Source organism: Hemicordylus capensis, chromosome 1 (assembly GCF_027244095.1).
Source record: "Hemicordylus capensis ecotype Gifberg chromosome 1, rHemCap1.1.pri, whole genome shotgun sequence".
Taxonomy (NCBI): domain Eukaryota; kingdom Metazoa; phylum Chordata; class Lepidosauria; order Squamata; family Cordylidae; genus Hemicordylus; species Hemicordylus capensis.
The window spans coordinates 74,425,853-74,453,834 of record NC_069657.1 but is presented as its reverse complement, the minus strand read 5'-3'; the positions used below and the strand labels follow the sequence as shown (position 1 = coordinate 74,453,834).

The following is a 27,982-nucleotide window of genomic DNA, read 5'->3' as shown; positions in this document are numbered from 1 at the left end:
CAAGTTTCTAATAATTTATTCAACCATACCAACAGAATCAGTTCTGCAGTACTGTACGCATACTCACAGTGCAAGCCTATGCACGTTTACACACTATGTTCAGTGGGACTTACAGGTAAGTGTGCACAAATTGCAACCTCACCAACTGACATTTCATATGGCTGGAAGTTAGCTCTTTAAATATCAAATCTGCATAGAAGTCTGTTTCTCACTTTATAGTGAAGCATTTTTAATTGAATTCCTGCACACACACAAAAGGTGGTAATTTACAAAAACACATAATGCTGGACTTATTCACTTGCTATAAAAACTGGGGATATGCACATTAAGTTAATGCTAAGGCAGTGTCATGAGACTGCCTCATTCAAATACTCCTTAGGGAACTCAAGAGGGCAATTTGCCCTCAAGAAGGCACTTCACATCTGTCATTAATTTCTATGCAACACTCATTTCACTTACAAATATTAGTTTCAGAAGGCAGGCATAAGCAGTTATAAATGTGAGAGCAAGAATAAAAGACGTGTGTTGTATATCACATAAGGCTGCTAAGCAGCCACATTATCTTGCATTTTAGTTTAGGGAACAGGGAAGGAGAAGAATGTGCTACTGTGGCATTATACTTTTGAAGCAGGAATCTGATCCACCAGTCAGCTGGGAGTTGTCAAAGCAGATTGCCTTTTGTTTCTCTCTCCACTGCAATATTTGTTCTGCCAGCTCTTCTGTCTCCATTACCAACAATTCCATCTTTGCTAGTGCACTGTCCTGGGAAGAGACATGAACATCACCAAAAAACAAACAGGAATATTTTAGCAAGGTATACTAAGACTTTATCATCCTGAAAACTAATCAGAAAGAATGCTATTCTAGTACATGGGAAATAAAGTACTGCTTCAGTATTTGCCAGTATCCTTTTATATTGCTTTGGTGTACACCACACTCACCGGTGTGGTTCAGACTCCATGCAGAGCCGGGACTGAATGCTGCTTTTGCATGACATCCCCTGCCTTGGGTGTGCGCATTTCCCTCTGCCCCTTTCATACTGGAAGATGAAGGTTTCGACTCACAATCCTGACTTAGAACAAGTCAGAATCTGTTGCAACAGCCTAACCAGGCAATTCTGGCTTATTCTAGCCAAAGTTTCAAAATAAACCAGGACCCTTTGCTTTGGATGTCACAACAGATTCTAACTTGTTCTAAGCCAGGATTTCAAACAGAACCATTGTCCCCAGGTACACAAATGGGAGGGGGAGAAGTGTGAGTGTCTGAGCCTAGGTGACTTTGAACAAACAAGGATTCAGTTCCTAGCTCCACATGACATCTGGACTTGGTAATTTTCTCCCGTGCTACAGAGGAAGCTTAGAATAAAATAAAGCAGTAGTTATGTTGCACTTTCTCTAAGTGCATACATTACATTCACATACATTAGGGCAGTTCACGACTGACACTGGAGTAGGAGAAGCCACCTACCCTAATTAAGGAGCTGGGTTTGCTGCTAATTTTTGATTGTTTATCTATGTAATAAACACAAGGTTGGAGGTGGGGAGCTTGATAGTCAGTCAAGCCCCAGCTACTTAAGACAATTTTCTCGCCTACATCGTTTGGAAGCTGGGGACAGAATCCAGATAGGGTGCACTCATCCTACCCAGCAGGGGCTTGACTGACTATCAAGCTCCCTGCCTCCAACCTTGTTTTTATCTAACACATGATTAATAAGAAGTTCTAGTAAGAACTAATCTACCTACTTAGGCTGGTAAACGGCTTGAATGTCATTGGTGGAAAACTCAGAATGAATGTGACTGAACACAGGCTAGAGCCCATATTAGGACCTATTTCATGGTGGTGATGGAGGCAAAGAAATCCTACTTTTCCGCCACCATTGCATCTACTCAATGTCATCTAATGGAGCGTTTTCAAATGGTTCAGGGCCTCCTAGGTAAGTACCCCAAAGACCATCTAACAGAACCTTCGACAGCCCACGGTGACCAATTTGCATTACATTTTGTGGATAAAATTGCTCGCATCCATTCTGACTTGGATGCTAAGATTTTTGCGGTGCTGGAACTGGATGCTGCCAATGCACCGTTCTGTTATATTGGATGATTTTCAGACTATGTTGCCTGAGGTGGACAGGCTGCTTGGAAGACTGAGGCCTACCACGTGTGTGCTTGACCTTTGCCCTCCATAGTTGGTGATGGCTTCTAGGAAGGGAGTGGGTCCATGGTTGGTGGGGGTGGTGAATGCCTCTCTAAGTCAGGGGATGGTGCCCCCTCAGCTGAAGGAGGCAGTCATCAGGCCCCTCCTAAAGAAAAAGCCCTCATTGGACCCAGATGACCTGAATAACTTCTGACCAGTTTCTAACCTCCTCTTCTTGGGCAAGGTGTTGGAGAGCGTGGTGGCATCTCAGCTCCTGGATGCCCTGGATAAATCTGATTACTTAAATCCTTTCCAGTCTGTCTTCTGACCTGGATATGGGACAGAAACTGCCTTGGTCGCACTGGTGGATGACCTATGCCGGGAGATAGACAGATGGAGTGTGACTCTGTTGATTCTCCTGGACCTCTTGGCCACTTTCGATACTATCAACTATGGTATCCTTCTGGGATGTCTCTCTGGGTTGGGATTTGGGGGCACAGTTATACAGTGGCTCCGCTCCTACTTCGGGGGTCATACTCAGAAGGTGGTGCTGGGGGATGTCTGTTCCACCCCCTGGCCTTTGGCCTATGGGGTGCTAAAAGGATCTACTCTGTCCCCCATGCTGTTTAACATCTACATGAAACCTCAGGGAGAGGTCATCTGTAAGTGTAGGCTGCGGTGCCATCAATATACTGATGACATCCAGCTCTAATTATCTTTTAAGTCAGCAGACACCAAGGAGGCAGTGGATGCTCTGAACCGGGGCTTGGAGGCTGTTGTGGACTGGATGGGGGCAAATAAGCTGAAACTTAATCCAGATAAGATGGAAGTGCTCTAGGCTGGTAAAACTCATCACCCGAGTAGTGAGGTAAATCTGGTCTTGGATGGGATCACACTCCCTCTGAAAGACAAAGTCTGTAGCTTTGAGGTGTTTCTGGACCCGACGCTGTCCTTGGAAGCACAGGTGGCGGTGGTGTGCAGAGGTGCTTTTTACCAGCTACAGCTGGTACACCAGCTGTGACCCCACTTGGAGAAGTTGGACCTGACCTCAGTCACTTATTTATTTATTTATTTATTATAACATATTTTTATACCGCCCATAACTTACGTCTCTGGGCGGTTAACAACCAGATAAAAACAGAGATAAAACGTTAGTTAAAAACAAAACAAAACTTAAAACACAGCAATTTAAAAACAATATTCTAAAAACAACATTAAAATAATTAAAACAACATCAGTTAAAAGCCTGATTGAACAGATGTGTCTTTAGAGACTTTTTAAAAATTATCAAAGATGGGGAGGCTCTTATTTCACTAGGGAGCGCATTCCAAAGCCTCAGGGCAGCAGTGGAGAAGGCCTGTCCCTGAGTAGCCACCAGACGAGCTGGTGGCAAAAGCAGACAGACCTCTCCTGATGATCTCAATGGGCAGTGGGGTTCGTGATGAAGAAGACATTCTCTTAAATACCCAGGGCCCAAGCTGCTTAGGGCTTTATAGGTTATGACCAGCACCTTGTATTTTGCCCGGAAACATATCGGCAGCCAGTGTAACTCCTTCAATATGGGAGTAATGTGGTCTCTCCTAGATGACCTAGAGACCAGCCTGGCTGCCGCATTCTGGACCAACTGTAGTTTCCGGACTATGTACAAGGGCAGCCCCACATAAAGCGCATTGCAATAATATAGTCTGGAGGTTACCAGCAGATGTACCACTGTTTTGAGGTCGTCTGTCTCAAGAAATGGGCGCAGCTGGCGTATCAGCTGAAGCTGATAGAAAGCACCTCTGGCCACTGCCTCAGCCTGGGACACTAGGGAGAGACATGGATCCAGAAGCACCCCTAGATTGCGTACCTGTTCCTTCTGGGGAAGTGTGACCCCATCCAGAACAGGCAGATCAAAATCGTCTCTCGAGTTCTGACCCCGCACAATGAGTACCACCGTCTTATCTGGATTCAGTCTGTTTGTTATCCCTCATCCAGACCATTACTGCCACCAGACAGGCATTTAGGGAGGTTATGCCCTCTCCCGATGATGCTGACATGGAGAAATAGATTTGGGTGCCATCAACATACTGATAACACCCAGCACCAAATCTCCTGATGATCTCTCCCAGCGGTTTCATGTAGATGTTAAACAACATCGGAGACAATATGGAGCCCTGAGGGACACCATACAAAAGTTCAGATTTTGAAGAAGAGCAGTCTCCAAGGGACACCATCTGGAACCTACCTGAGAGGTAGGAGCGGAACCACTGCAGAGCAGTGCCTCCTACCACCAACCCCCTCACACGCTCCAGAAGGATACTATGGTTGATAGTATCGAAAGCCGCTGAGAGGTCCAGAAGGACCAACAGAGTCACACTTCCTCTGTCAATTCCCAGTTGGAGATCATCCATCAGGCCGACCAAGGCAGTCTCCACCCCATTGCCAGCCCAGAAGCCGGTTTGAAATGGGTCTAGATAATCCGTTTCCTCCAAGACTGCCTGGACCTGGGAAGCCACCACCCTCTCAATTACCTTGTCCAGCCATGGAAGATTGGAGTCAGGCCTGTAGTTACTCAGCTCCGAGGGATCCGAGGTAGGCTTCTTTAGAAGCGGTCTAATAATTGTCTCCTTAAGACTAGGAGGCATCCTACCTTTCCTCAGAGGTGCATTTATGATCTCTACCAGACCTTCTACAACAACCTCCCTGCTAGATCGAACAAGCCATGCTGGGCAAAGGTCAAGAGGACAGGTGGTGGGCCGCACCATTCCAATCAGCTTGTCCACATCCTCAGGAGTCACAAACTCAAACTGATCCAACCTAACCACATAAGAGGAGTCACTGGACACCTCCACGTCAGACACTGAAGTAATTGTGGAGATGGAATCTAAGTCGGCCTGCATTCAAGAGATTTTGTCCACAAAGAATTCATTAAACACATCACAGTGGGTGGTAGATGGTTCCAGATTCCTATTCAAGGGAGGAGGGGGACATACTAGCCCTCTCACAACCCTGAACAACTCCGCTGGATGTGAAATTGCAGATGCAATACGGGCAGAAAAGAATTGCTTCTTTGCCACACGTATCTCCTGAGCATAGGTCTTCAAATGAGTTCTATGTTGCAATCTGTCGGATTTAAGCCGAGTTTTTCTCCACCTGCGCTCCAGTCGTCTACCTCGCCGCTTCAGCCCCTGTAGTTCTTCCGTATACCAAAGGGCCAGTTTTGAAGCGGGTCGGAGAGGACGCTTAGGAGCGATCATGTCTACCGCCCTAGTGAGTTTGCTGTTCCAATTCTCCACCAGGGCATCAACAGGATCGCCAACAGAGCCAACACTAAATCCCTCCAAGGCTTCTTGAAATCCTATTGGATCCAATAACCTTCTTGGGTGGACCATCCTAATAGGTTCCTCGCCCGTGCGAAGGTGGGGTGTGACCGTGAGTCCAACCTTAACCAGATGGTGGTCCATCCATGACAATGGGGAAATCACAGGATTCCCCACCCACGGAACACCACCCTGATCAGAGTGAAAGACCAAATCAAGCGTGTGACCTGCAATGTGCGTCGGTCCTGAGACCACCTGAGATAGGCCCATAGTCATCATGGCTGCTATGAACTCCTGAGCTGCCCCGGACAAATTGGTCCAGAAGTGAACACTGAAGTCCCCCAGCACCACAAGCCTGTAAGATTCCAACACCAAACCCGAGACCAAGTCCGTCAGCTGAGTTAGGGACTCTGTTGAGCAGCGGGGCGATCGGTACACCAACAGAAGTTCCAGTCTATCCCTGGTCCCTAAACTTAAGTACACACATCCGATATGGTCAGACACTCTAACAGGGATCCTGGTAAGGGAGATATTATTCTTATAGACCACAGCCACTCCACCTCCCCGCCCGCGGTCCCTCACCTACTCCTCAACAGAGTACCCTGGAGTACCCGCCGCCACAGGCAGCATTCCTGTATAGGGCCAGAGAGAGCCCATCTGGTCAGCTGGTAGCAAGAACTGCTGACTCAGTCCTGGCCCTGATCCTGTGAAGCAGCCACTGCCAAAGGCCACAGTTCTGCAGGTCAGGCAAGGGGCTGGCAGGTGGACTTGCCTTTTCCCACCACTCCTGCAGGCAGATGTTCCAACACAGCAACAACAAGCAGACAGCCCACACCAGTCTCTCACCCTGGGGGCTGAGTAGGAAGCAGGTGGTCTCTCCCAATGCTGCAGGGCTTATGCTTTGGTACCATCCAGATTGGACTACTGCAATGCGCTCTACATGGAGCTGCCCTTGGAGATGCTTCAGAAGCTTCAGCTTGTCCAGAGCGCAGCTGCAAGGATGCTCGTGGGTGCAAGTCTCTTCACGAGTATTACACCCATCCTGCGTCAGCTTCATTGGCTACCAGTTCGCTTCCAGGCTAGATTCAAGGTGCTGGTGTTGACCGTTAAAGCCCAACACGGCTTGGGGCCAGGGTACCTGTTAGACCGCATTCGCCCATATGAACCTGCCAGGGTCCTCCGCTCATCATCTCAGGCCCTGCTCATGGCCCTGCCACTAACAGAGATCCGACTGGTGGGGACTAGAGACAGGGCCTTTTCGGTTGTGGCCCCTCGGCTTCGGAACGCCTTCACTGAAGAACTTCGCCATGCTCCCCGCCTCAGTGTTATCTAAAAACCAACTACAAACATTTTTTTAAAGAGGCTTTTTAATGTTTCACCTGTTGCATATATTTGGTAGATTCTTTAGTTTTTATAATTCTTAGTTTTTAGCTTTAAGAATTTAATTTGGAATTTTAAAAGCTAATTAGGATTATGGTTTTACCTTGGATTTTTAACTTGTTTAATTTGGTTAATTTTATTAGTCTGATTTTATATTGTAACTGTTTTATAAATGTTGTGAGCCGCCCCGAGCAGTAAGGTACTGGAGGGTCGGGGTATAAATATTTTAAATAAATAAATAAATACTTTCTTTTACTATAATCTTAATTGATAATTAGCTTCTTCACAAGTTAGCCCACTTGTTCATGATTGCCATCTTGAATTGGGGTGGATGATATCATAAAAAACTATGCAGTTGTCTCTACAACTGTACCAAATTATTAGTCCAGGCATTGCAAAGTTGACAGGGACACACACAGAATGCTGGGTGATCTCATAAGTGAACTCTCCTTAAGAAAAGAGGCTAAAAATCAGGAGTACACCCAGCTCATGTGAACTGCCCTATTAGAGTAGAGGCCTACCCTATAAGGTAGACCAGTATTCTGAAGAGGTAACAGCTTGCCTAAGGCAATCCTCCAGGATCAGCATTATTGGGCAGCTGTCAAAGGCTCACTAACACCAGACTAAACAAACATACTAATCCAAGATCATGTTTGTACTTGGAACCTTTGTGCAGCACTGGTGAAGTCATTCAAGAGAGTTAGTCAGTTGTCACCTTCTCTCTCCCATCCCATCCACCAAGGTAAGTCCCATTCAGAGATGCGGGCTTTCCAGAAAATGTAGAAATGGAAATTTTTCTGAAAAGGTTTCCCATGTATTCCCCCCATCCCCCTCAAAAAGTTACTATACAAATTTTCCTGATGCCCTAAATAGATTGTGAACTGGTTTGGCATGTTATTTGACCTATTTATGCTGTTTGGGGTTGTTGTTTTTTTTAAAACCCATCATATCAATTTCCCCTTACTGTATCTCAACATTTTTCAAGCACAAATGTCAGAAATCCAAACTTTTCCATGGAAAAATATAGCATGGGGAAATTTTCTGAAGAAGTTTCCATTTTGGAAAATGTTCCATGGAAAGTTTTCTACTCCACATCTCTGGCCTCATAACAAGCCCAGGTTGGAGGGGCCTATGGAGGGCAAATCATTAAGACACACTCAAAATCTAGAGCTAGCCTTGAACCTAGCAAGTCCATAACTGAGCTGAGCATCTCCAACTCCATCTCCTGTGTTCACTGTAATTAGGAGAATCACTACTGAGAACTGAATGACTAGCTACTCACCATGTTTTTAATGGTTAGAGGTATTTGAGGAATGTTCCTTACTGTGGTTAGATATGCTTCTAATTTTTCAATGAAAGCCACTGCCATTGTCAACAGTTCTGCAGCATATCTGGAGTACACACAGAAAAGAAAAGGGTAAAGAAATAGATTCTGCAATTTAAGATTCCTTTGCTTCATTCCCAGACTCCCACTACTAGATTTAATACATTTATAAGCATCATTTAAGTCTGACAATAGTCCTGCTGAGACATTATGCTGTGTGCACACGTTTCTGTATACATGCACATGTTTTTGTGCAACAGCAAGAGAGGGCATGCCCTCACCTCTTGCCTGTGGGCTTCTCGGAGGCATCTGGAGGGCCACTGTGGGAAACAGGATGCTGGACTAGATAGGCCTTGAGCCTGATCTAGTAGGGATGTTCTTATGTTGTGTGAGGTTCATTTTAAAGTGAACCTCATTTTATAGGCCTCTTCAAATGCAGGGTTCATGTAGGAAGCACACTGCTGTGTGCGTAAAACACAAAATGTGAATAAATGTACATGTGTACACCACGCACAGATTGTACCTGTATACCTGCATAGCGTGGGAATAGGGCTACTGAAAACCGTTTTTGTCCTGTCTGATATGTCTCAACACCTGAATCAAGCTCAAGTACCTACATAACACCATAAGCATGAATGTATCAGAGAACGAAGCACTGAATAAAGCACTGATGTAATATACTGTTATATTCATAAGCATTCTATAGTCCAACCAGATTCACAATTCTAAGTGTTCCGAATATATGCAATAAAATGCTACTAGGAAAAATTTGTGCAAGTATCTTAGTGAAAACATAGCCACAATTTTTAACCAATATGCACACACCCTGTTTGTTAATATCTGGGGAAGGCACCTGCTAAGGCTGAACCTCTTGAGCAGAGTGGACAGAGATTCTTCTGCCTTTTTCATGAGGCTGTGAAATGAACACCTATAGGAGCTTTGGCAGTGAACCTCTTAACCTTCTGAAAGATATAAAACCCCACCTTTTTAGGAAGGCACTTGGTAGCTGAAGCTGGATGGTTATGGGCTTCACCTTTTCTTTATGTATACATATGCTATAATCGCATTTAGATTTTTTGTGATTTTAGTGTGAGAGATTAAATTTTAACTGGGTTTTGTTTTAATAATTTGATTGGTCGCAGAGGTGGGGTAAACATAATAAAAAGGTGAAAGAGGTAACTCGCAGTCCGGGTATTTTGTAATGGCATACCTTTGGAAGACAGCTTCAACAGGCAGACTTTCTTGGCACACTGGTTTCATTAGCCTCTGCCTAAGAGCCCTTTTCTCTTTCAGCACTGCTTCTAAGTGTCTGTTCATTGCCTGTAGAGCCTGGCATTTCTGAGCTGCACATATTAAAAAAAAGTAGTCTGTCAAAATTAAACATGAACTAAAGTTAATGCAGGCCCTTTAGATAATATTATATGCTTTGAAAGACAGGTTTACAAAAATAACAGCAACAATGTTAATCTATAGTTGTGTAATAAAAAAAATTATGGATCACAGGACATCTGAAAGACTAACTTTGTCTATTACCCACTGAGGTCGTTCACACAACTGGGTGGGCAGGATGGCAGGCGGGCGGGGGTGGGGTGGGGAGGCTGGTTGTACTCACCTTCCCCCACAGATGAGTGCTGGTTGTTTCTGGGATTGTGGACTGCTGCCAGGATCTATGCTGCGGCTGAGCTCTGGAGGCTGAGATGACGTGTCCCGGCCCCCAGGAATCCCACAATGCACTGCACGTTGAGCACAGTGCATTGAGGGATTCCTCCAGGAGACAGGTCCTTGTGGTGCCTGTCTCTGTATGCAGCTGGGCTGGAAGCAGCAAGCCCGGGTTAAGGGAGCACTCACTCCCTTAATCTTGGCTAACAACTGGGCTAGGCATTGCTCCACTGGGATTGGGTCCAATCCTGACAGTTCTCATGTGCAGCCTAACCTAGTGGTGTGCATGGTTCGGTTCGGGGGCCATTGGGAAAGCCGCAGGACCGGTCCGGAATTCCGGTGGTTCGGAAGGGGGGGTGTCTCTTTAAGGGGGTGGTGGTAGTACTCCCCCCCCCACCGCTCTTCCCCCTCCAGCGCTGGTGCTTTTAAGAATTTTCTTGGGGCGGCAGAGATCCTCCCTGCTGCCCCAAGAAGATTCTTAAAAGCACCAGTGCCGGAGGGGGAAGAGCGGCGGGGGGGGGGGGAAGTACTACCCCCTTTAAAGAGACACCCCGGCAAGTGCTGGACCATGCTTCTGCCGGACCATGCACACCACTAGCCTAACCCAGACTGGGCTTCCCTAGCCTGGGTTAGGCTGTGCATGAGAACCGCCTCATCATCTCACATGATTCCTATGGAAGCAGACTCCAAAGCAAGCAATAACAGCAGCTAAAAGAAGTGGTTTCCAAGTAATATCACAGTGAATGTTGGGGTTCCCTGATAACAAGGTAAGCAATAGTGAAGAAGCTGCTAAATCAGACTATTCCCCTCCCCCTCCCAATCATACCCTGTGGTGCAAGGCTGCAGTTTCTAAAATGCACTCTCCATTTGTGCAAGGTGACAGCAAGCTACAGTGTGCCTTAGAGGGACTGCTGAGCATAGGAGGTTTGAAAGCCATTGTAGGATAGGGATATTATTTAGGTTAAATAATATCCTGGGTACAAGATCTGATGGCTGTCCATTTTAACATTTTAATGTTTTTAAAAAGCATAACCTGTAAAACAGAACCAAACTGTTTCCAAGGCAAATATACATACACTTGTGAAATACAGTTTTCTCTCCCCCCCCCCTCCCCGGTATAATTTTGTCATCTCGGCTTTGGCTCACTTTGATTAAAAAAGCTTAGCGCTCCCACTCAACTTCCAAGATCATGGGGTTTCCCCCACTTTCATCTGAGGCACTATCCCAACTAGGGACAGTTATAATGTTAAGCACTCCTAGCAATAAAACAGGGGTTGGGTGGGTGCAAGTCCATGCATGGATTTTGCTCACACAAAATGTCTAATGGAGTGTTACCTGCTCAACCTGTGTTTTCGTCTTCCTTTTATAATGCGAGGCTTGGCACATTGCTTAATTTACTTGCAGTTATCTTTTCAATGAAAGCAAGTGATTTTCAGAATGCTTTTAGATTGTGAGTCCTTTGGGGACAGGGTGCCATCTTATTTATTTGTTTATATTTATGTAAACTGCTTTGAGAACTTTGGTTGAAGAGCGGTATATAAATATTTGTAGTAGTAGAATGCTGCACTGTGTGCCCAATCTCAATGTTAGCATTTGTACAGTGCGACAATGGGATTACAATACACATACAACACTGATGTTTTTTGTTCCTGTACAGATTTTTGCACTTTGGTCATTAGCACTTACATTTATATACCACTCTATAGCCGGAGCTCTCTAAGCGGTTTACAATGATTTAGCATATTGCCCCCAACATTCTGGGTACTCATTTTACCGACCTCGGAAGGATGGAAGGCTGAGTCAACCTTGAGCCCCTGGTCAGGATCGAACTTGTAACCTTCTGGTTACAGGGCGGCAGTTTTTACCACTGCGCCACCAGGGGCTCTGAGATGTGCATCATCTCAAATGGTGATGCACATCATGACTGGTCCTGTCTAAAAAAAATATTTTGCTAACTTTGCTACTTGACCAAGCACCCTAGCAGGGATGAAGACAGAAAACCTGATCAAAGTCAAAGCCTTAAAATAATCCCAGACGCCGACAGCTCCTAGAAGATCAAACAATGGCCTTGAAACAAAGAAACACTTACTCAGGTAGAATGGATGAGCAATGTCTGCAGTTTCTTTTTCCAGCTGCAGCAATTCAATATCCATTTTAATCTATAAACATTAAAATAGAGTCATAAAGCTTATAAACAATATGCTTAATGCATTTACAGCCAAATTCATCAACAAGGGGGGGGGGAATCAAGTATTTGTTTTAAAAAGAAAACTAATCTTCTGTGTTTGCAAAAGCCACTACTATCATTTACTCTCCAATAATGTTTGAGGGAGTTTGTTATGCATCTGCTAATTGAAATACCATCTCTGCTTTACAAAGTTCTATTTACCATCTCTTCTGGATGCAAGTTCCAGCTTTAGTAGGAGTTTCAATCTCTCAATGTTTTTTGTTTTTGCTTTTTTGTTGCCAACCTCGGCAGCTGAATAGAACCCAAGAGAAACATTTATCTAGACATTGTGATCAGGATAGAAAGTGTTAGGGTAAACCTGTACAAATGGATTGCTCATAGTGAGTCTCTTGTGTTTCACAATCTAGATCAGTTTGTCGCAGTACTCTGCACTAATAAATTTGTAGTTGAGAGAATTGTCAATAACTAAACTAAGCCATAAAACCACAAGAGATGCACATGCCAATAGCATATCTATGTTCAAGAGGACCAGGGGTAATAATTGGCAATCTTTTGATGAGAGAGTGATTTCCCACCACGTTAGATATTTATGCACCCAGAATCAATGAGAAAGCAAACATTAAGAGAATATCCAAAGCCAAAGAGAAGGCAGAGAGAATGAGAATAGTAAAATAAAGCAGAATGCTTAAGTTTCAAAACTTGGTATTTGTTCACTTGATACAAAGTCATTTGCTCTTTTTATTTGAAGAAGAGCCATCACTCAGTGGAAGAGCATCCACTTTGTGTACAGAAAGTCTCAAGTTCAATTCCTGGCATCTCCAGGTGAGGCTTGGAAATATCTGTTTGAAACCCTGGAGAGCCACCACCAGTCAGTGCAGACAATACTGAGCATGATGGACCAAGGGTCTGTCTCAGTAGAAACCAGTTTCCTAAGGAACCTAGGCAACCTCTATTGTCTCTCTTTCTAAGCGGCTGAAGTGCTGTTTCATCACTATGACATCACTTATTACAGTCCTGAGGAAATGGTATGTACGACTGCCTTTATCATCAGTAGAATTCCAGTTGTTTCTGAAAGATAATTTTACCTGGTTGATTTCTGCTTGGAGGTCTCCAATTTGTTCTGCCTCTGAGAGATGAGTAAAACAAGGATCTGGTTTACAACATATATCCAGAATTTCCTGTTGTGGAAACACAATAGGTATTACAGAGCAAGAACTCTGTAAGCAAGAACAGAGTTCTCTGTAAGAACTCCGTAAGCAAGAACTCACAACTCCTTCAGATTAGGGCTCAAATCCTAAACATATTTGCATTAGTGATTATGTCTCATTAAACTCACCAGGACTTATTTCCAAGTCTTGCTTAGAATCAGGCTTCACAACTACAAGTATAACCATTAAATTTAATGCCTTGCATTAATCCCACACCACCACCACTCCCCCCACCCCCGGTGCCAATGAATTAGAAGTCTGAATCTTTTCAGTTTGATTACTTCTGCTCTCTCAATCCAACTGTGGGATCAAGACTAATAGAACTATCAGGGCGATGTAAAATAACAGCCAGGAAATTCTGTTTTGTTAGGAATTCACATAACCTGCTATAATGCTTGGTGTATTTCTAAACTAAGTATTCGACAGTAGGAGGGATCATCCTCAGTAAGTATAATTAATATCCAATTGGAAATGCAACTAGCATCTAATTACACCTTAGAAAATGTAATTAGTATCCAAGTAAGGATGTATTTGGGTGCAAGGGCAAGGCTTGCTCTCCCTCTGCTTTTTGTTTTCTTAAATCTCTGGCTATAGAAGGGAGTGGATGAGGAACCTGGTAGCATTGCATGTTCCTGTATCATAACTGCCAGTTGAGTCTTTGCCATATGCCACTGGTTATTGAGAACGAGGGGTGTTCTGGGAATAAAGCTGTGTCTTGTGCCCACATACACAATTAAAAGAAAGGGGGGACGGGAGAAAAGAAAATGGAAGGTTTATTGGATACAATACAGCCTACAATGGAGGGCACTAAAATAACATGACGGATTGCCAAAGGAACAGGAGTACACCTCCCACATCCCCTCCAGCCCTTATTATGATTATTACTTAAAAAAAAAAAAAAAACACCATCTCAAAACAGTTTACATAAAAAAGAAAGAAGGTTCCTTGTTCCCATAGAACTCACAATTTAAAAAGACAAGGGAAACACCCACAACAGCCACTGGAACAGATGCTGTGCTAAATTGAATAGGGACCAGTTCCCTTCCCCTCCACATAATCAGAAATGCAAAATAGCTTGCATCAAGTGAAGAAGGTGTCCTAGATGGAGACGTGAGCCATGCACACACAGTCCTCCCACCAATAGTCCATCATGGTGCCAGTGGACACAACTGTTTTCTTTAACAGTTATTCAGAACAAGTTATTGTGATGGGCCAGAGACTTCAGAGGAGAAAACTGAACTACAGGAGGGTTTTTTAAAAAAATGAGATTTAAAATGCAGTATTTATGGATATGAATACGATGAATATTCCGCTTTTCAACAGAAGTTCCCAAAGCACTTTACATGGATATAATTTTTTTTTTTTTAAAAAGGTTCTCTGTCCCCAAAGGGCTCACAATCTAGAAAAGAAACATAAGATAGATACCAGCAATAGCCACTGGAGGAATGCTGTACTGGGGATGGATAGGGCCAGTTGCTCTCCCCCTGCTAAATACAGAATCACTACTTTTAAAAGGTGCCCTTTGCTCAGTTAACAGGGGCTGTTAACTTTTTGGCAAAAGAAGTAATAAGTACACATTTATCAATGTTTTATCAATATTGAAATCAATATTTTTAAAGAACTTATTCATTTAGTACATTTATATACTGCCCCATATAAAAAGGTCCCTGAGTGGTTCACAATATAATGCAATCCCAAACATGCCTATTGGGGCTGAGACAGAGTATTATGTGAAAACACTATTTTATTTATTTATTTTTGCATTTCTATCCCACTTTTCCTCCAAAGAACCCAGAACTGTGTACATTGTTATGTTTATCCTCACAACAACCCTGTGAGGTAGGTTAGGCTGGGAGAGAGGTGACTGGCCCAGACTTACCCAGTGAGTTTCATGGCTGAATGAAGACCTTGAACTCACGTCTCTCTGGTCCTAGTCCAACACTCTAAGCACTACACCACACTGGCACAAACTGGTTTTCAAGAACATCGAAGAAAGCTATATTTCTGGCTGCATTTGATGAAATGGGTTGCAATCCAAAGAAGTTTATACTACAATATAATTGTTCATTTTTAAGGTACAACAAGGCTCTTTATTTAGATTTCTAAAAGATCTCAGGTAGCAGGGCTGAAAAAGACCCCTGTCTGCGTAGATAGCCACTACCAACCGGAGTAGACTATACTGGGCGAAAAACGTATTTAACTTTCCCATGCTTGAGCCTAGTAATAAACTGAGCAACAGGAGATTACAATTAATTACTTTCTAAAGCTAATCTGAAAAAGAGTCCCATAATCTGAGTGAGACACGACTGCAATTCAACCGAACAGAAGGAGAAAAAACAGGCTGCCTCTCACCCGGGACACCACTCCAGCAGACAAACACCGAGACAACATCAGCCCTGCTACCGTAGGCTGGACAGGATCCCAAGGATTAGAAGAAGCCATCGCCTCGAACGTCTCTCCAAATCTGGCGCCGACATCACGCTCTTGCGCATGTCAAGACTGCACCGGAAACTCCACCCCTTGCTTTCCTGGACATTTCTCTCTCCATGTTGAGTGTGAAAAACCTGCTAGTCGCCATATTGGATGCTGCTTTGAAAGGGAGAAGGTGGGGTGGGGGTTTGCTTATATCTGTGATACAGGTCAAAAGGCTCGCTGACTAGGGGCTCAGATTCAAACGTGGGCCTTTGCCATAGCTTTATGATGAAGATTTGTTCTGACGTGCTTGGGTGTGGCAGATAGTTGAGCAGCCCTGTTGGAGGATGTAGGCGTTGCTTCGCCATATTAGTTGTGGCGGAAATGAACCAGGCAGGCTGGGTAGTGCCTTCCCTAAAAGGATTTAAGCGGCTTATTCCGGGCAGAGGGCTCGCCATTATTAATGTTTGTGACAGGTTCTGCTTCCATCCGGGTCTTGTGCTTCGCCATGAGGAGCTTGAAATAGCGTGGCTGCCCTGCGTGTGCTTGTTGCTAGGATGCGAGGTGGCGGTGGACGTGGCTGCAGGTAAAAAGAGTCAGGTGGGCGCGTGGCCGGCAGGTCACTCTGAGGAAGCTTCTGATTCCTCGTTCTTATTTCTCTCTGTTAACCCTAGTAGAGGCAGGGGGTCTGATTTGGGGAGGAGAAGTGGGTGCTGCAGTTTATTGCCCCACCCTGTGGATTTTCTTTACCCAGAGTCTCTCACCTGGTTGGGACTTACTCCTGGGTAAACATGTGCGCAAGTGCATCTGTGCAGCTACTCGCTTCCATGCACGCATACTGCGAAGTAAGTTCAACTGAATTCGGTGTTCCCTGAGCCTAGTAAGTGTGCATAGTCCCACGGAACATGGTGGGGCTTACTTCTCAGTAAACGTGCGCAGGCTTGGGTTGTAAGATTCTTTCCTTCACACAGGTACACGTCTGGTCAATACGCAGCAGAACTCCCCTTTTGGAAGGAGGAAGGGGGTACCTTGAGTCTTTCCCCGCCCCCCGGCACCCCTTCAGTTCTAAAGGCCACAGATTAAGGACCATGACATCAATAGTTGTAGCACTTGTAGAGGCTCATAGATTTTAACTTTCCAGTATTAACGCTCTCCCTCTCAAACAGCTAAGATATTATGAAGAGCAGAGCGTTCACTTAATAATGATATTTAGTCACCATGACTAAATATTCTTCACCATGACTAATTATTGCTTCACTGAACCTGCTCTTGCAGCCTTTTCACTTCTCATCACTTCCAGTTACAACTGGAGAGAGACCAAAGGAGGGAAGAGGCAGAGGAAGAACACTACTGACCCAAAGCGGACAAGTCAAAATCTGATGTCCATAGTTTTCTCCAGTGGTGACTCCAGTCAGAACATATTGGTGGGAAACACAGAAGGAGAGAATAAAGTATGTTTCTGGGGTGTAAAGGGTGAACTTTGTCCCATAGGACTTGAGAGACTCTGGTTCAAATATGCACTCTGCTATGAAAGTTGCTGTGTGACCTTGACCTATCACTTTCTCTAAAATAATTTACAGGGGTGTCCTCGTTGCTTTAATAGTCATTAGTGGAAAGCTGAAGTTTGGTGAGAAGCAAGTTGTTCTCCTCTGAAGTGGACATTTGCAGCGTGAAATGGTAGTGAGAAAGGAAGACTAGTACTTCACACCTTCTGCTCACTCCTCCCATTGTTGGAAGGTTATTTGAAGGAAAAACATGCTTTGCATATTCAGAGTACTTTTCTGTAGTATTATTATTAGAGATTGTGCTGTCGAGTTGGTGTTGACTCCTGGCGACTACAGAGCCATGTGGTTTTCTTGGTAGAATACAGGAGGGGTTTACCATTGCCTTCTCCCGTGCAGTATGAGATGAGGTCTTTCAGCCCCTCCTATATCACTGCTGCCCAATATAGGTGTTTCCCATAGTCTGGGAAACATACCAGCAGCGATTAGAACTGACAGCCTCTTGCTCCCTAGGCAAATTGCTTCCCTGCTGTGCCATTAGGAGACTGTATTAACCAAAAGAGAAAAAGTGTTTCCTTCGAGTTCACTTCTGATTAGGTTGAGATATTTTGTTTATTATTGTAACTTCTATCCTACTTTTTGTCTAAGGAATCAAGGCATTATAAAATTACCCATCCCCCATTTTGTCCTCACAACAACCCTGTAAAGTAGTTTAGGCTAAGAGAAAGTGATAGGCCCAGGGTTACTTAGTGAGTTTCGTGGCAGAATGCAGATTTGAACCAGAGTCTCTCAAGTCCTATGAGACAAAGTTCACCCTTCATCTCCCAGAAATGTATTTTACTCTTTTTTTCCTGTGCTTCCCACCAATATGTTCTGACTGGAGTCATCACTGAAGGAAACTATGGACATCAAATTTTGACTTGTCCTCTTTGGGTAGGGACTTTCCTCTATCGGTTCTCATTCCAGCAGCAGCTGAGAGAAGTGAAGAGGCTGCTTCAAGAGCAGGTGAAAACCGGTTCAAGGAAGCGAAGTCATGGTGACTAAATATCATTATTAAGTGAACGCAAGCTTAGCTGTTCATAATATCATAGCTATTTGAGAGGGAGAGCATTAATATTGGGAAGCTAAAATCTATGAGCCTCTGCAAATGCTACAATTAGAGGTACTATGTTTGAATTGATGTTATGTCCTTAATCTGTAGCCTTCATTTGATGGCTAAAGTAATCATCAGGCAGATGGTATTAAGGAAAAGCAAAACTAGGAATATTGAATGGATTAATAGACTCTCCTAGCTTCTAGAAACATGACTACTTTGCGTCTTTGGCTCCTGACTACTTAAAACCATAGATGTATTAATCTCTGTCAATACTAACTTTTTTAAGGTGGGCATCTCGGGGATGGAGATCAAAGCCATATTAAAGAAGAAATATTGCTGCCTCTTGACAGTTATTAGTGGAGTGTGTGAGGGTGGTTGAGGGACATCATCTTGTGCAATTGTCTTTGCCCTGAGAAGAGGTGGTGTTTCAACACACACACTTCATATTTTCAGTTATTTTTTTGCCTGTATATTGTGTGGATTCACAGATCCCAATTACTGTGAGCCCTTCACCCATCCCCCCCCCCCAGCAGTAGCTAACAAAACTGTGTGATGCTTTTGTACAAGTGTTCTAATTTGTTTGCTTTATGCATCCCAAATGTATCCCAAATGCCTGCATTATGTTGGATGTAGTTGAGTGAAGTGTGAAAAAACAGTGGCTGGCATCCAGACTTGTGTTGTGCTACTGCAATAAGAGAATTATTAAGAAGTTTTCAGATTTGTGCAACATTATAGTGCTAAGCAATGCTACACAACCACTAGTGGAAGACTTTCTCTAGTACACATACAAGGTTGAGCAAGGCGTTTCTACTAGTCCAAGAACTAGACTAGAACAGACATTTCTTTGTGCTGTGTCATTGTGCTATGTCTTATGCTAGCTCAAAACTAGTCTGGATATAGGCCAGTATTCCAAGCCACTGGAATACTATATTGTATTCCAGGGTATTAACCTTGGATAAAGAGTTTGTTGCCAAACTATGGCTTCAGAAGTAAAAACTCATTATTTAGCATACAGTAAATATTGTGATTGTAACACTGGTGAAGCTATGCATGTCTACTCAGTAGGTAAGCCAGACATGCAATTGGATGTGTTACTCTCTAGTAAATGTACAAAAGATTGTACCATATGGCACAATTGTATGTGTGCTCAGTTGGGAGTAAGTCCACATGAGCCGAGTGTGACTTTCTCTTTAATTTGCAATATGCTGAACCCATGAGATAGGGTGGGCGATCAACTAATTGAGGCTTCTTTCATTATAATGGCTCTTTAGTAGACTATCCTGCCCACCTGATTATATTTATATAACTTACCTACAAGAGGTTATTCTACAGGATTGAATGAATTAATCTTCTTAGACTAAGAGCATAAGCATGCTTGCTTAAAAACAAATTGGTTTCAGTAGGGCTTGCTTCCAAGGCAATGTGTTTAGTTTTGCAGTGTTTGCCTAACACTACATCACTTCTATTGCATACTCCTACATTGTTCTCTTCTCACTAACTTGATTATTCGTTTAACAGCTGGGGAACAGAAGAGGTCTCTTTCTTTGCTTGTTTGTTTAACTGATGGCGGCATGTATGCTGAAACATTTTTATTGATATATACCAACTTTTATTTTTGTGCAATAAGGGGTCTTGCAATACCCTCCATAAAGGGAAAACTGAAGTGTTAATATGTGCATTGTATCACCAGTGTATCAACTTATTAGTTTAAATTAATCATAACATGATGATGAAGATAACTGTATATATTTTGATTGTTGGCACTGTTATGAGCAATCGGCCCTGAAATAATAAAGCACTTGCTATCTAGATGAGCATATTGATAGGAAAGTCCATTCAGGCTTGCATTCTTCATTTTAAATAATACTCTAATACCTTTTGATAGGAAATAAACTCACATGGCCTAATGCGATGTAAATGAGTTACTCAGCTGGATTTATGCCATAACCATTTGTCAGTTTCCAACACAAGAACAAGACGATGGGAAACAGTGCCTTAAAAGCGCATCTGGAGACAGCCCAGAAAACAGGGGTATTTCAACTAACTGGAAAAGGCCTTTCTGAGGTAAAACATTTCATTTAATAATGACATGTATTTTGCAGTATAAAATTATGCCTGAAAGTGTTTGTTTTTAGAACTAGTCTGTAGAATTGTTAGTAGAATGGTATCTAGTTAATATGGTCTGGTCTGATGAATATTTACGTGGAAATAAATTCTACTGCGTTCTTTGGAGCTTACTCTTAAGTACATATGCAGAGGATTGCAGCCTTGGATAATTGTTACTAAAAGTAGGTGACATATAGGCTTAGCCTCTAAAAAGAAATATGAACTAATAAACTACTCTGTTGGATAAGCCACCTATTGGACCACATCTTGCTATACTGAATTTTGTTTGATTGTGTGTAATGTGAATTACCTTTTCATCCTAATCACTGTTAACCAAATTTAATATTTCTAAACTCATTTGTGTGGTGAGATAGTGTCACCACTTTCATTTGTTCACACCACTTTTAATTTATAATCTTTTGTTACATTATAGTCTCAAAAAATGTTGTCGACCTATACATCTTTACTAAACCACGCATAATTAATATTAATTATTTGTTTATAGAATTTTCACATCATATCTTAATTGCTTTTTCAGTTTCCCGAAGATCTACAAAAGCTTGCAAGTAATCTCAGAACTATAGATTTGTCAAACAATAAGATTGAGATACTACCACCGCTAATGGGAAAATTTTCTGTGCTGAAAAGCTTGGCTCTAAATCACAACAAACTAAGTACGACCTCTCAATATTAACTTCTATATATTGTGAACTTAATTACCAGAAGTTGAATTTCATAGTTGCCTAATAGAGGGTAAAAGGAGATAGCTTTGAAGCATAGTCTCTCTTTTCTACCCAGTTGTGATGTGTCAAGAGCTTCTTATTTATGTATCCAAAACAAAGGTTTGGACCTGTTACTAAGAAATTTAAAATTATCCTGTCATGTTGAAGTTTCTTGCTCTTTAGAAATAGGCACTTACCCAACTTGAAGCTTCATGCTAATAGTTCCATAATTCTCCTTTCTTCTCTCTTGTCCTCCCAGATAGCTAGAGTTCTAATGGGTCCACATTAATTCAGGCAGTTGTAGCTTTTCCACTTGCTATATTGCAAATAAATTACTGGTCTACATCCAAACTTAGAGCTGTGCTCAGGCAACACTTCTGCACATGCACAGAAGGGAGAGGTGACTTTTAAAATGATTCCTCCCACATACAACTTTTCCTCTGCAGCTGCCTGTGCCTCCTGAAAATATGTCCCTGAGAGTCCTGCAACCCTCAGATGCATTTTCAGGAGTAACAGGTTGCTGCAGAGGGAAGGAGAAGATCAACAAAAATCGCCCTTCCACACTCAATTTTGGGATTTGAGAAAGTGGTCTACATCCAAACAGAATGGGGTGTTGTATTATTCTGCAAAGAGTTTTCTTGACATTTTAAGTACTTTTTTAATTTCCTCTGAGCAGCTTGATTTATTTCTATGTTTAATCTTTGTAGCTGCACTCCCTGAAGAGCTGTGCAGACTGAAAAAACTAGAGATTTTGCATCTGAACAGTAACCAGCTAACACAGTTACCTGCTGCCTTTGGACAACTGGCAGCACTAAAGACCCTGAGCCTTTCTGGAAATAAGCTACGCACTTTACCTGCCCAACTCTGCGGTCTCCGTCATCTGGATGTGGTAGATCTCTCCAGAAATCAGATCCAGTCTGTGCCAGACACAGTGGGAGAGCTGCAGACCATTGAACTGAACTTGAATCAGAACCAGGTTTGGAAACTGGTTTTGTAAGTTTGTACTATTAAAGATGAAATACCTCCTCAAAAGAAGTTTTAGATACTGCAGAGATGGGAGCCACACTTAACACTGCAAGCAAATTTAATAAGTTCCTATTGTGGTTTTTGCCCCGGCTAGGGTATTCTGTGCTTTGTAACACAACTTTCTTTTGAGAAGAATGCTATTTTCTGTGAGATAAATCCTTCCATTATAACATCAGCTGGTCTTGTAGTTCCATTCTGTTATAATGTTAAATTCTTAATGCTATCTTAGACATGCCCCACAAAGAGAGGAGGCACTTCAGTGGGGAAACAGTGTTGTGATTAATGCTTGAAATGATGTCCAGTTTGTGGATACTGTGTTAGCACTGCAGTAGAATTTGGGCTGGATCTAAAGAACTGTTCAGTATGGAAAGAATAGGTGCAACTCCTGTGCACAAGTATATATATTTTTCTTGCATCCAAAGCAATTTACACTTTCTTTAGAAAAGAGGTGTGTGTGTGTCTGTGTGTATAAATATATAAAATGTAATAGGTTTTATAGTAGTTTTCATTATTCTGCTTGCGCAAGAGGTCTCAGTGTGCAAAAGCAAAATAGTCTTTCTGGATTTAGTTCCACTTTTCTCATAAAACGTTCTAGTAAGAGAAAATGTAACCCTTCCATGAGCAAAAGCCTTTTTGGATCCTATTGAAGCTTACATTTGATGCAAACTGAAATGGCTATAATACAATTCTAGGGAGATCATTTGACATCACACTGAAACAATTGAAATTTTATTAAGAAAATCAGGATTTCACACCAAAGCATTGAAGTGGTGCTAGCTGAGATCAGAAATGCAGATATGAGTAGTTTAGGGTCCCAAGGACACATGTTACAACCACCTTACTGATGCGAAGCAGTTTCATCAGTATCTGAATGGGTAATTCCTCAGGAACTCCATGTATGTTCCTTGAATTCAGTGATGGAAGAAAGGCAGTATGGTGATATGAGATAAAGAAATGAACTATGTTTAGTCAAATCTATAGAGCCTCTCCTTTTGTCTGATTTGATAATACAGAGTGATCTTAGAAATGGGGAACTAGTAAGTGTGGATATTCAAAGTCCTCTAACATTTGTAACTACAAAAATTGTTGTGCACTGTGCCAGACTGAACAGGTCTGCGCCCTAACTCCTGGTGCCCTATGCTGCAGTGGTGGCTTGGCTTTTTACAACCACCACATCTTAGTTACTCAGTATACTGACCTTCCCCTCTTTAAAGCCAGATCCTCAGAAATTTGACACACATGTATATTTGGCTTTGTTTACTTGTACATATCCAGCACTAATTGACTGCAACATCAATCAAGTCATTCTAAGCAGAACAAATGGAGCCTTTTCAGCTTCTTTTAAGATGGTGACTTTTAGCTAGGACCATCTCCCATGTGCTGTGAACCTGGTTTGTATCACACTATCAACACATGGTTATAAAGGGTGTTGCCTTTACTTTCAGTGGCATCCATCCTGAACCAGCAAGCTGGGTCCGTGATAGGGGGAACCCCGTTTGGCTCTCCTAGGACCCCCTCATGTGTAATGAATTTATTTATCATGTTTATATATTGCCTGATATGTACATCTCTGAGGTGTAAGGTAAAGTGTGCCGTCAAATCGATTTCAACTCCTGGCGACCACAGAGCCCTGTGGTTGTCTTTGGTAGAATACAGGAGGGATTTACCATTGCCGCCTCCTGTGCAGTATGAGATGATGCCTTTCAGCATCTTCCTATATCACTGCTGCCTGATATAGTACCTGCGGGGATTCGAACCGGTAACCTTCTGCTTGTTAGTCAAGCATTTCTCTCTGTGCCACTTAAGGTGACTCTCTGAGGTGTACATAATACAAATTACAATATAAAAACAAAAACAAAACACTTTCACAGAATTAAAAACAAAAACAATTCACAAAGTGAAGCCATTAACATTTCACAGGATAAAACCAAAGAACTTAATATTAATTTTTAATTAAAAGCCTGAGAAAACAGGTGTGTCTTAATAGTCTTTTTAAAAGCAATCTGCAATGGAGAAGCTCTTATTGTGACAGGGAGTGCATTCTAAAGCCATTCCAATTTGGTTTCTATCAGATTGTAAACAAAATTGTTGTTGGAGAGGGATGGGGGCACACGCACAGGTGTCCTAAATCTTCCGTAAAGTAGCTAAAACTGAATGTGCATGTGTGATTTACACTTTGCTTTGTGGTACATATACTGTTGCAGAAGTTTGTGTTTGCAGGAAACATGAATATAATACTGATAGAACTGTAACTTTTAATTTTTGCTCCTCTTTAATGCATCATAGATTTCCCAGATCTCATCGCAGATTTCTCACTGTCCCCGCCTCAAGGTCCTGCGGCTGGAAGAAAATTGTCTAGAGCTAAGCATGCTTCCTCAGAGTATTCTCAGTGACTCTCAGATTTCTCTTCTTGCTGTAGAGGGTAACCTCTTTGAGATCAAGAAACTCAGAGAATTGGATGGGTATGACAAGGTTTGTAGGGAAACCCCCTCCCGCAATCCTTTTCTCAAACATACCACTAGACTTCTGGGGAATGAGTTCTGCTGATAGATGAAATCAGAAAGTGCGAAAACATTTACAGCCACTTAAGGCTGAATTATAATTGATCTTTTTTTGGACTTGTGTTATAAAGTCTCACTTTTCTGCCTTAGTCTTACTTTTCTGCCTTATAATTGATCTTTTTTTGGACTTGTGTTATAAAGTCTCACTTTTCTGCCTTACATATGGCCATAGTAATTTGAGTGCTTTTGGTCCCAGAGCAAGACCTAAGGCCACACGATACAGCCGCTTCGCTAAAACTATGCATTCTTGTGGTTAATGCTTTGATGCGAGACCTGTGTCTGTAGCCTTTGGGGATGGGCCTGTAGCTCAGTAGTAGAGCATCTGCTATGCATGCAGAAGGTCCCTGGTTCAATCCCTGGCATCTCCAGGTAGAGTTGGGGAAAACTCTTGCCTGAACCTTTGGAGAAGCCACTGCCAGTTAGTGTAGATAGTACTGAGCTAGATTGACCAGTGGTCTGATGTGGTACAAGTCAGCTTCCTATGTAAGACAACTTTCCTGTCTTTCTTCCTTGAAGTGATCCTTAAGCCCTCTTCAGATGTGCAAAGAAAAGGATGCTGGCAAGCCTTGCCTCACTTCTGGTGTGCTGAGAAGCATCACCCTCTGCTTTCCAAGCTTCTAGCATTTGAAGGGGCCAATGCTGTAAGCATGATGGTGACTGTTTCAGTGACTGGAAGGCTGAGGTGCTCCTAATCACGGAAATAGTCACTATCATGCCTAATGCATTTGCCTCTTCAGACAAATTCTGTAAATCTGGGGAGGGTGATGCTTCTTGGTATATTGCCATTGGGGCAGGATTTTCAGACGTGCTCTTGGGATGCTATACACGAGTATGGTGTCCTTGCTTCTCCTCCCCTCACAATGTATGAAGGGGGCTCTGATCTCCCATTTCCAAGGCATGTTGCAGTGAAGCATTCTTAGGAACATAGGAAGCTGTCATATACTGAGTCAGACCATAGGTCCATCTAGCTCAGTATTGTCTACACAGACTGGCAGCAGCTTCTCCAAGGTTGTAGGTAGAAGTCTCTCTCAGCCCTATCTTGGAGATGCCAGGGAAGGAACTTGGAACCTTCTGCTCTTCCCAGAGTGGCTCCACCCCCAAGGGGAATATCTTACAGTGCTCATGCTTCCAGTCTCCCTTTCATATGCAACCAGGGTGGACCCTGCTTAGCTAAGGGGACAAGTCATGCTTGCTACCACAAGACCAGCTCTGTTCTAGCTGGTTATTAGAAGATCTAAACCCTGCTTTTCTCAGTGGGACTCTGAACAGCTTACAATAATAACAGAATTGCTGATATAAATACTAGACACTTTAAAATTTTATTTTTATGATGCTGCTCCATTTAGTAGATTATTTCTGGAACTCTTCTGTCATAGCTACACTTGCTTTGAGATTCTAGTATGCCACTAGGCATGTCACAGGGCATTGCTTCCTTATGATGGAGTTTCAGTGGCTGGTTGGAAGTGGGGCAGGGTAGGGTGAAGTTCTTCTCAGCAGTTGCAAAAGGGGAGGCACTAGAAGGACAGTAATGTCTCTAGCTGCCATGCCAGGCCTCCTTGTGGTCTATTTGTTGCTACTTGAGGGCTATGCTGCCCTCCTGCCATATGTTGCTTGGCAGGTATGTGTGTGTCTTGGGCAGGACTTGCCTTTCCCAGCTCTGTCAGTTAGCACCTCCACCCTTGCATGTGCTGAAAAGTTAATTACTTCTAGAATAACTAATTGTGCCAGAGAGGCAACACCTTTTGGGAATCTATATCCTAGATTACAAAGATGAAACTTAGTGCTAGATAAATTCAGAACTCCTTCTGTTACATTTTTCCCCATCAAAACCCTCTAATTTTTGTATGTTTTTTTTTTTTTTAGTATATGGAGAGATTCACAGCCACAAAGAAAAAGTTTGCCTGATGGACTACTTTCTTATGAAGGAAAATGCAACAAGAGATGTGGCACACAGATACTAGGTGCTGCTGTCTGGAAGGAAAAAAACCAAGCTCTGGACTAATGTGAAGAGAAAAGTGGCCATATGACTTTGTAGTGGCTTCATATGTTAAGGTCACAAAACAAATCCAGGGAGCAGTGAAACTTAACTGGGCTAGATAAAACACTATAGCTAGAAGAATTGGAGCTCTTCTGCTTACACGATTCTCCATCTTCAGGGGTCATTATGATTAAGGAGAAAAATCTTGTGTAATACCTGAGCTGCACAGCATTTACTACAGTAGTTGTCAGGCTTCATGTTAAACTAGTATTGACTATAGGGCGGACAAAGTTGTTTGAGTCTTGGGACCATTTGCCAGGGTGTAGACTGAAGCTTTGTTACTGGATTAACTCTACAATGCAAAAGTCACCTACCTTTTGCTGTACAAATTTTAGAGTACAGAGAGCTGTCTCAGTTTTAAAAATTATGTACATTTATGAAGCACAAATAATTAGAGCTAATATTAGCGTAACGTGTCTAATCAAAATATTCTAGCTTCATGTCATGATTGCATCCAATGAATGGCTTGTCTTCCACTTTATGGTGAAATGCACTGTACTTCACCAAAGCATGTTGATACATTGATATACATGATGACGAGATCTTAAAATCCATACTGACTACATTTGGGGTGGGGGGAGCTCACACATTTGCACTGAGTATTTGTGGCAGAAGAGCAAGCTCAACTAATTTAGTTGATCACCTTATCGCTGCCTTATGCAAAGCATCTGGGAGGACCTAAAATATGCAACTTCTCTGAACATGTACATTTCTACTGAAACTTGCATCCACGACTGTCTTAAGCTTTTTGGCACCTTTTGTTGTTAATTGAACTGTGTAAACTATTACTGAGTAGTAAAAATAAATATGTACAACTAAAGTTGCTGTTAATGTTTTTGTAGAGGGAAGCTCTGCCCATACTGAGCTATTGCTTTTGAAAAGGGTCCCACTGCTATCCTGTGATTAAATGTAGCTGTAATCCCATCCCCTCAAATATACATGCCCTTAGACTTCAGTTGAGCAACTCACTACTGGAAACAGTGGTTTGCTGCATCACATCTAATGTTGCTTCATGTGTGCTCAGGTCTGTTCGTGTATGAAGCTGCTTGTAAAGGTGGGGAAGGAAACCCCTATAATCGGGCTGACTGCATTTTTAAACTCTTGGATTTTATTGTGAAAGAAAAACCTGTAGACCTCTTCCAAAGAAAAGCTCCTTAGCCATATTTATCCTTGTAATATACAAATTATTGAGCTTAGAATAAATGATTTTTGCTAAATTAACTCATGTGTCAAGGTATGCTTAATGATCTACCTTAGTAGTTAAGTGTACATACATAGACTCATTTGTTCTAGCTTTGCTGGTAGCAAAGTGCAGTGATCAGGTA

The 27,982-nt window shown here is 42.6% G+C and overlaps 2 protein-coding genes across 8 annotated transcripts; one reads left to right on the top strand and one right to left on the bottom strand.

Moving 5' to 3' along the window:
- HAUS2 (HAUS augmin like complex subunit 2) lies at nt 1-15,813 on the bottom strand. 2 transcript variants are annotated; one of them, XM_053274040.1, is made up of 6 exons: nt 15,547-15,813; nt 13,072-13,164; nt 11,888-11,957; nt 9,350-9,506; nt 8,098-8,206; nt 1-762 (listed from the first exon to the last, which is right to left on the bottom strand). In XM_053274040.1, exons 1-6 carry the CDS (start codon nt 15,634-15,636, stop codon nt 604-606), a joined length of 678 nt encoding a protein of 225 aa, XP_053130015.1. In that variant the 5' UTR covers nt 15,637-15,813; the 3' UTR covers nt 1-603. The 2 variants fall into 2 exon arrangements, with proteins under 2 accessions (XP_053130015.1, XP_053130023.1); XM_053274048.1 differs by having other exon boundaries at nt 9,350-9,482.
- On the top strand, nt 15,676-27,878 carry LRRC57 (leucine rich repeat containing 57). Of its 6 annotated transcripts, none has more exons than XM_053273996.1 (6): nt 15,676-15,799; nt 20,090-20,268; nt 20,849-20,984; nt 21,740-22,008; nt 24,345-24,520; nt 26,483-27,878. In XM_053273996.1, the coding sequence occupies exons 2-6, from the start codon at nt 20,185-20,187 to the stop codon at nt 26,619-26,621; spliced, it is 804 nt and encodes a 267-aa protein (XP_053129971.1). In that variant the 5' UTR covers nt 15,676-15,799; nt 20,090-20,184; the 3' UTR covers nt 26,622-27,878. The 6 variants fall into 6 exon arrangements, with proteins under 6 accessions (XP_053129971.1, XP_053129980.1, XP_053129952.1 ...); XM_053274005.1 differs by lacking the exon at nt 15,676-15,799 and adding an exon at nt 15,840-16,192 and having other exon boundaries at nt 24,390-24,520; XM_053273977.1 differs by lacking the exon at nt 15,676-15,799 and adding an exon at nt 15,840-16,192.
- Nucleotides 27,879-27,982: the final 104 nt, after the last annotated feature.

What these genes read in the sequence shown, in the direction of transcription:
- HAUS2 (XM_053274040.1), bottom strand. Translation starts at nt 15,636, where the DNA reads ATGGCTTCTTCTAATCCTTGGGATCCTGTCCAGCCTACGGTAGCAGGG. An exon ending in TGCTCATCCATTCTACCTGA is followed by an intron (nt 9,507 to 11,887) that starts GTAAGTGTTTCT and finishes TAATTTTGACAG; the next exon opens with ACTACTTTTTTTTAATATGT. An exon ending in CTCTAACCATTAAAAACATG is followed by an intron (nt 763 to 8,097) that starts GTGAGTAGCTAG and finishes GTCTCTTCCCAG; the next exon opens with GACAGTGCACTAGCAAAGAT.
- LRRC57 (XM_053273996.1), top strand. Translation starts at nt 20,185, where the DNA reads ATGGGAAACAGTGCCTTAAAAGCGCATCTGGAGACAGCCCAGAAAACA. An exon ending in CTGGAAAAGGCCTTTCTGAG is followed by an intron (nt 20,269 to 20,848) that starts GTAAAACATTTC and finishes TTGCTTTTTCAG; the next exon opens with TTTCCCGAAGATCTACAAAA. An exon ending in TGAACTTGAATCAGAACCAG is followed by an intron (nt 22,009 to 24,344) that starts GTTTGGAAACTG and finishes AATGCATCATAG; the next exon opens with ATTTCCCAGATCTCATCGCA.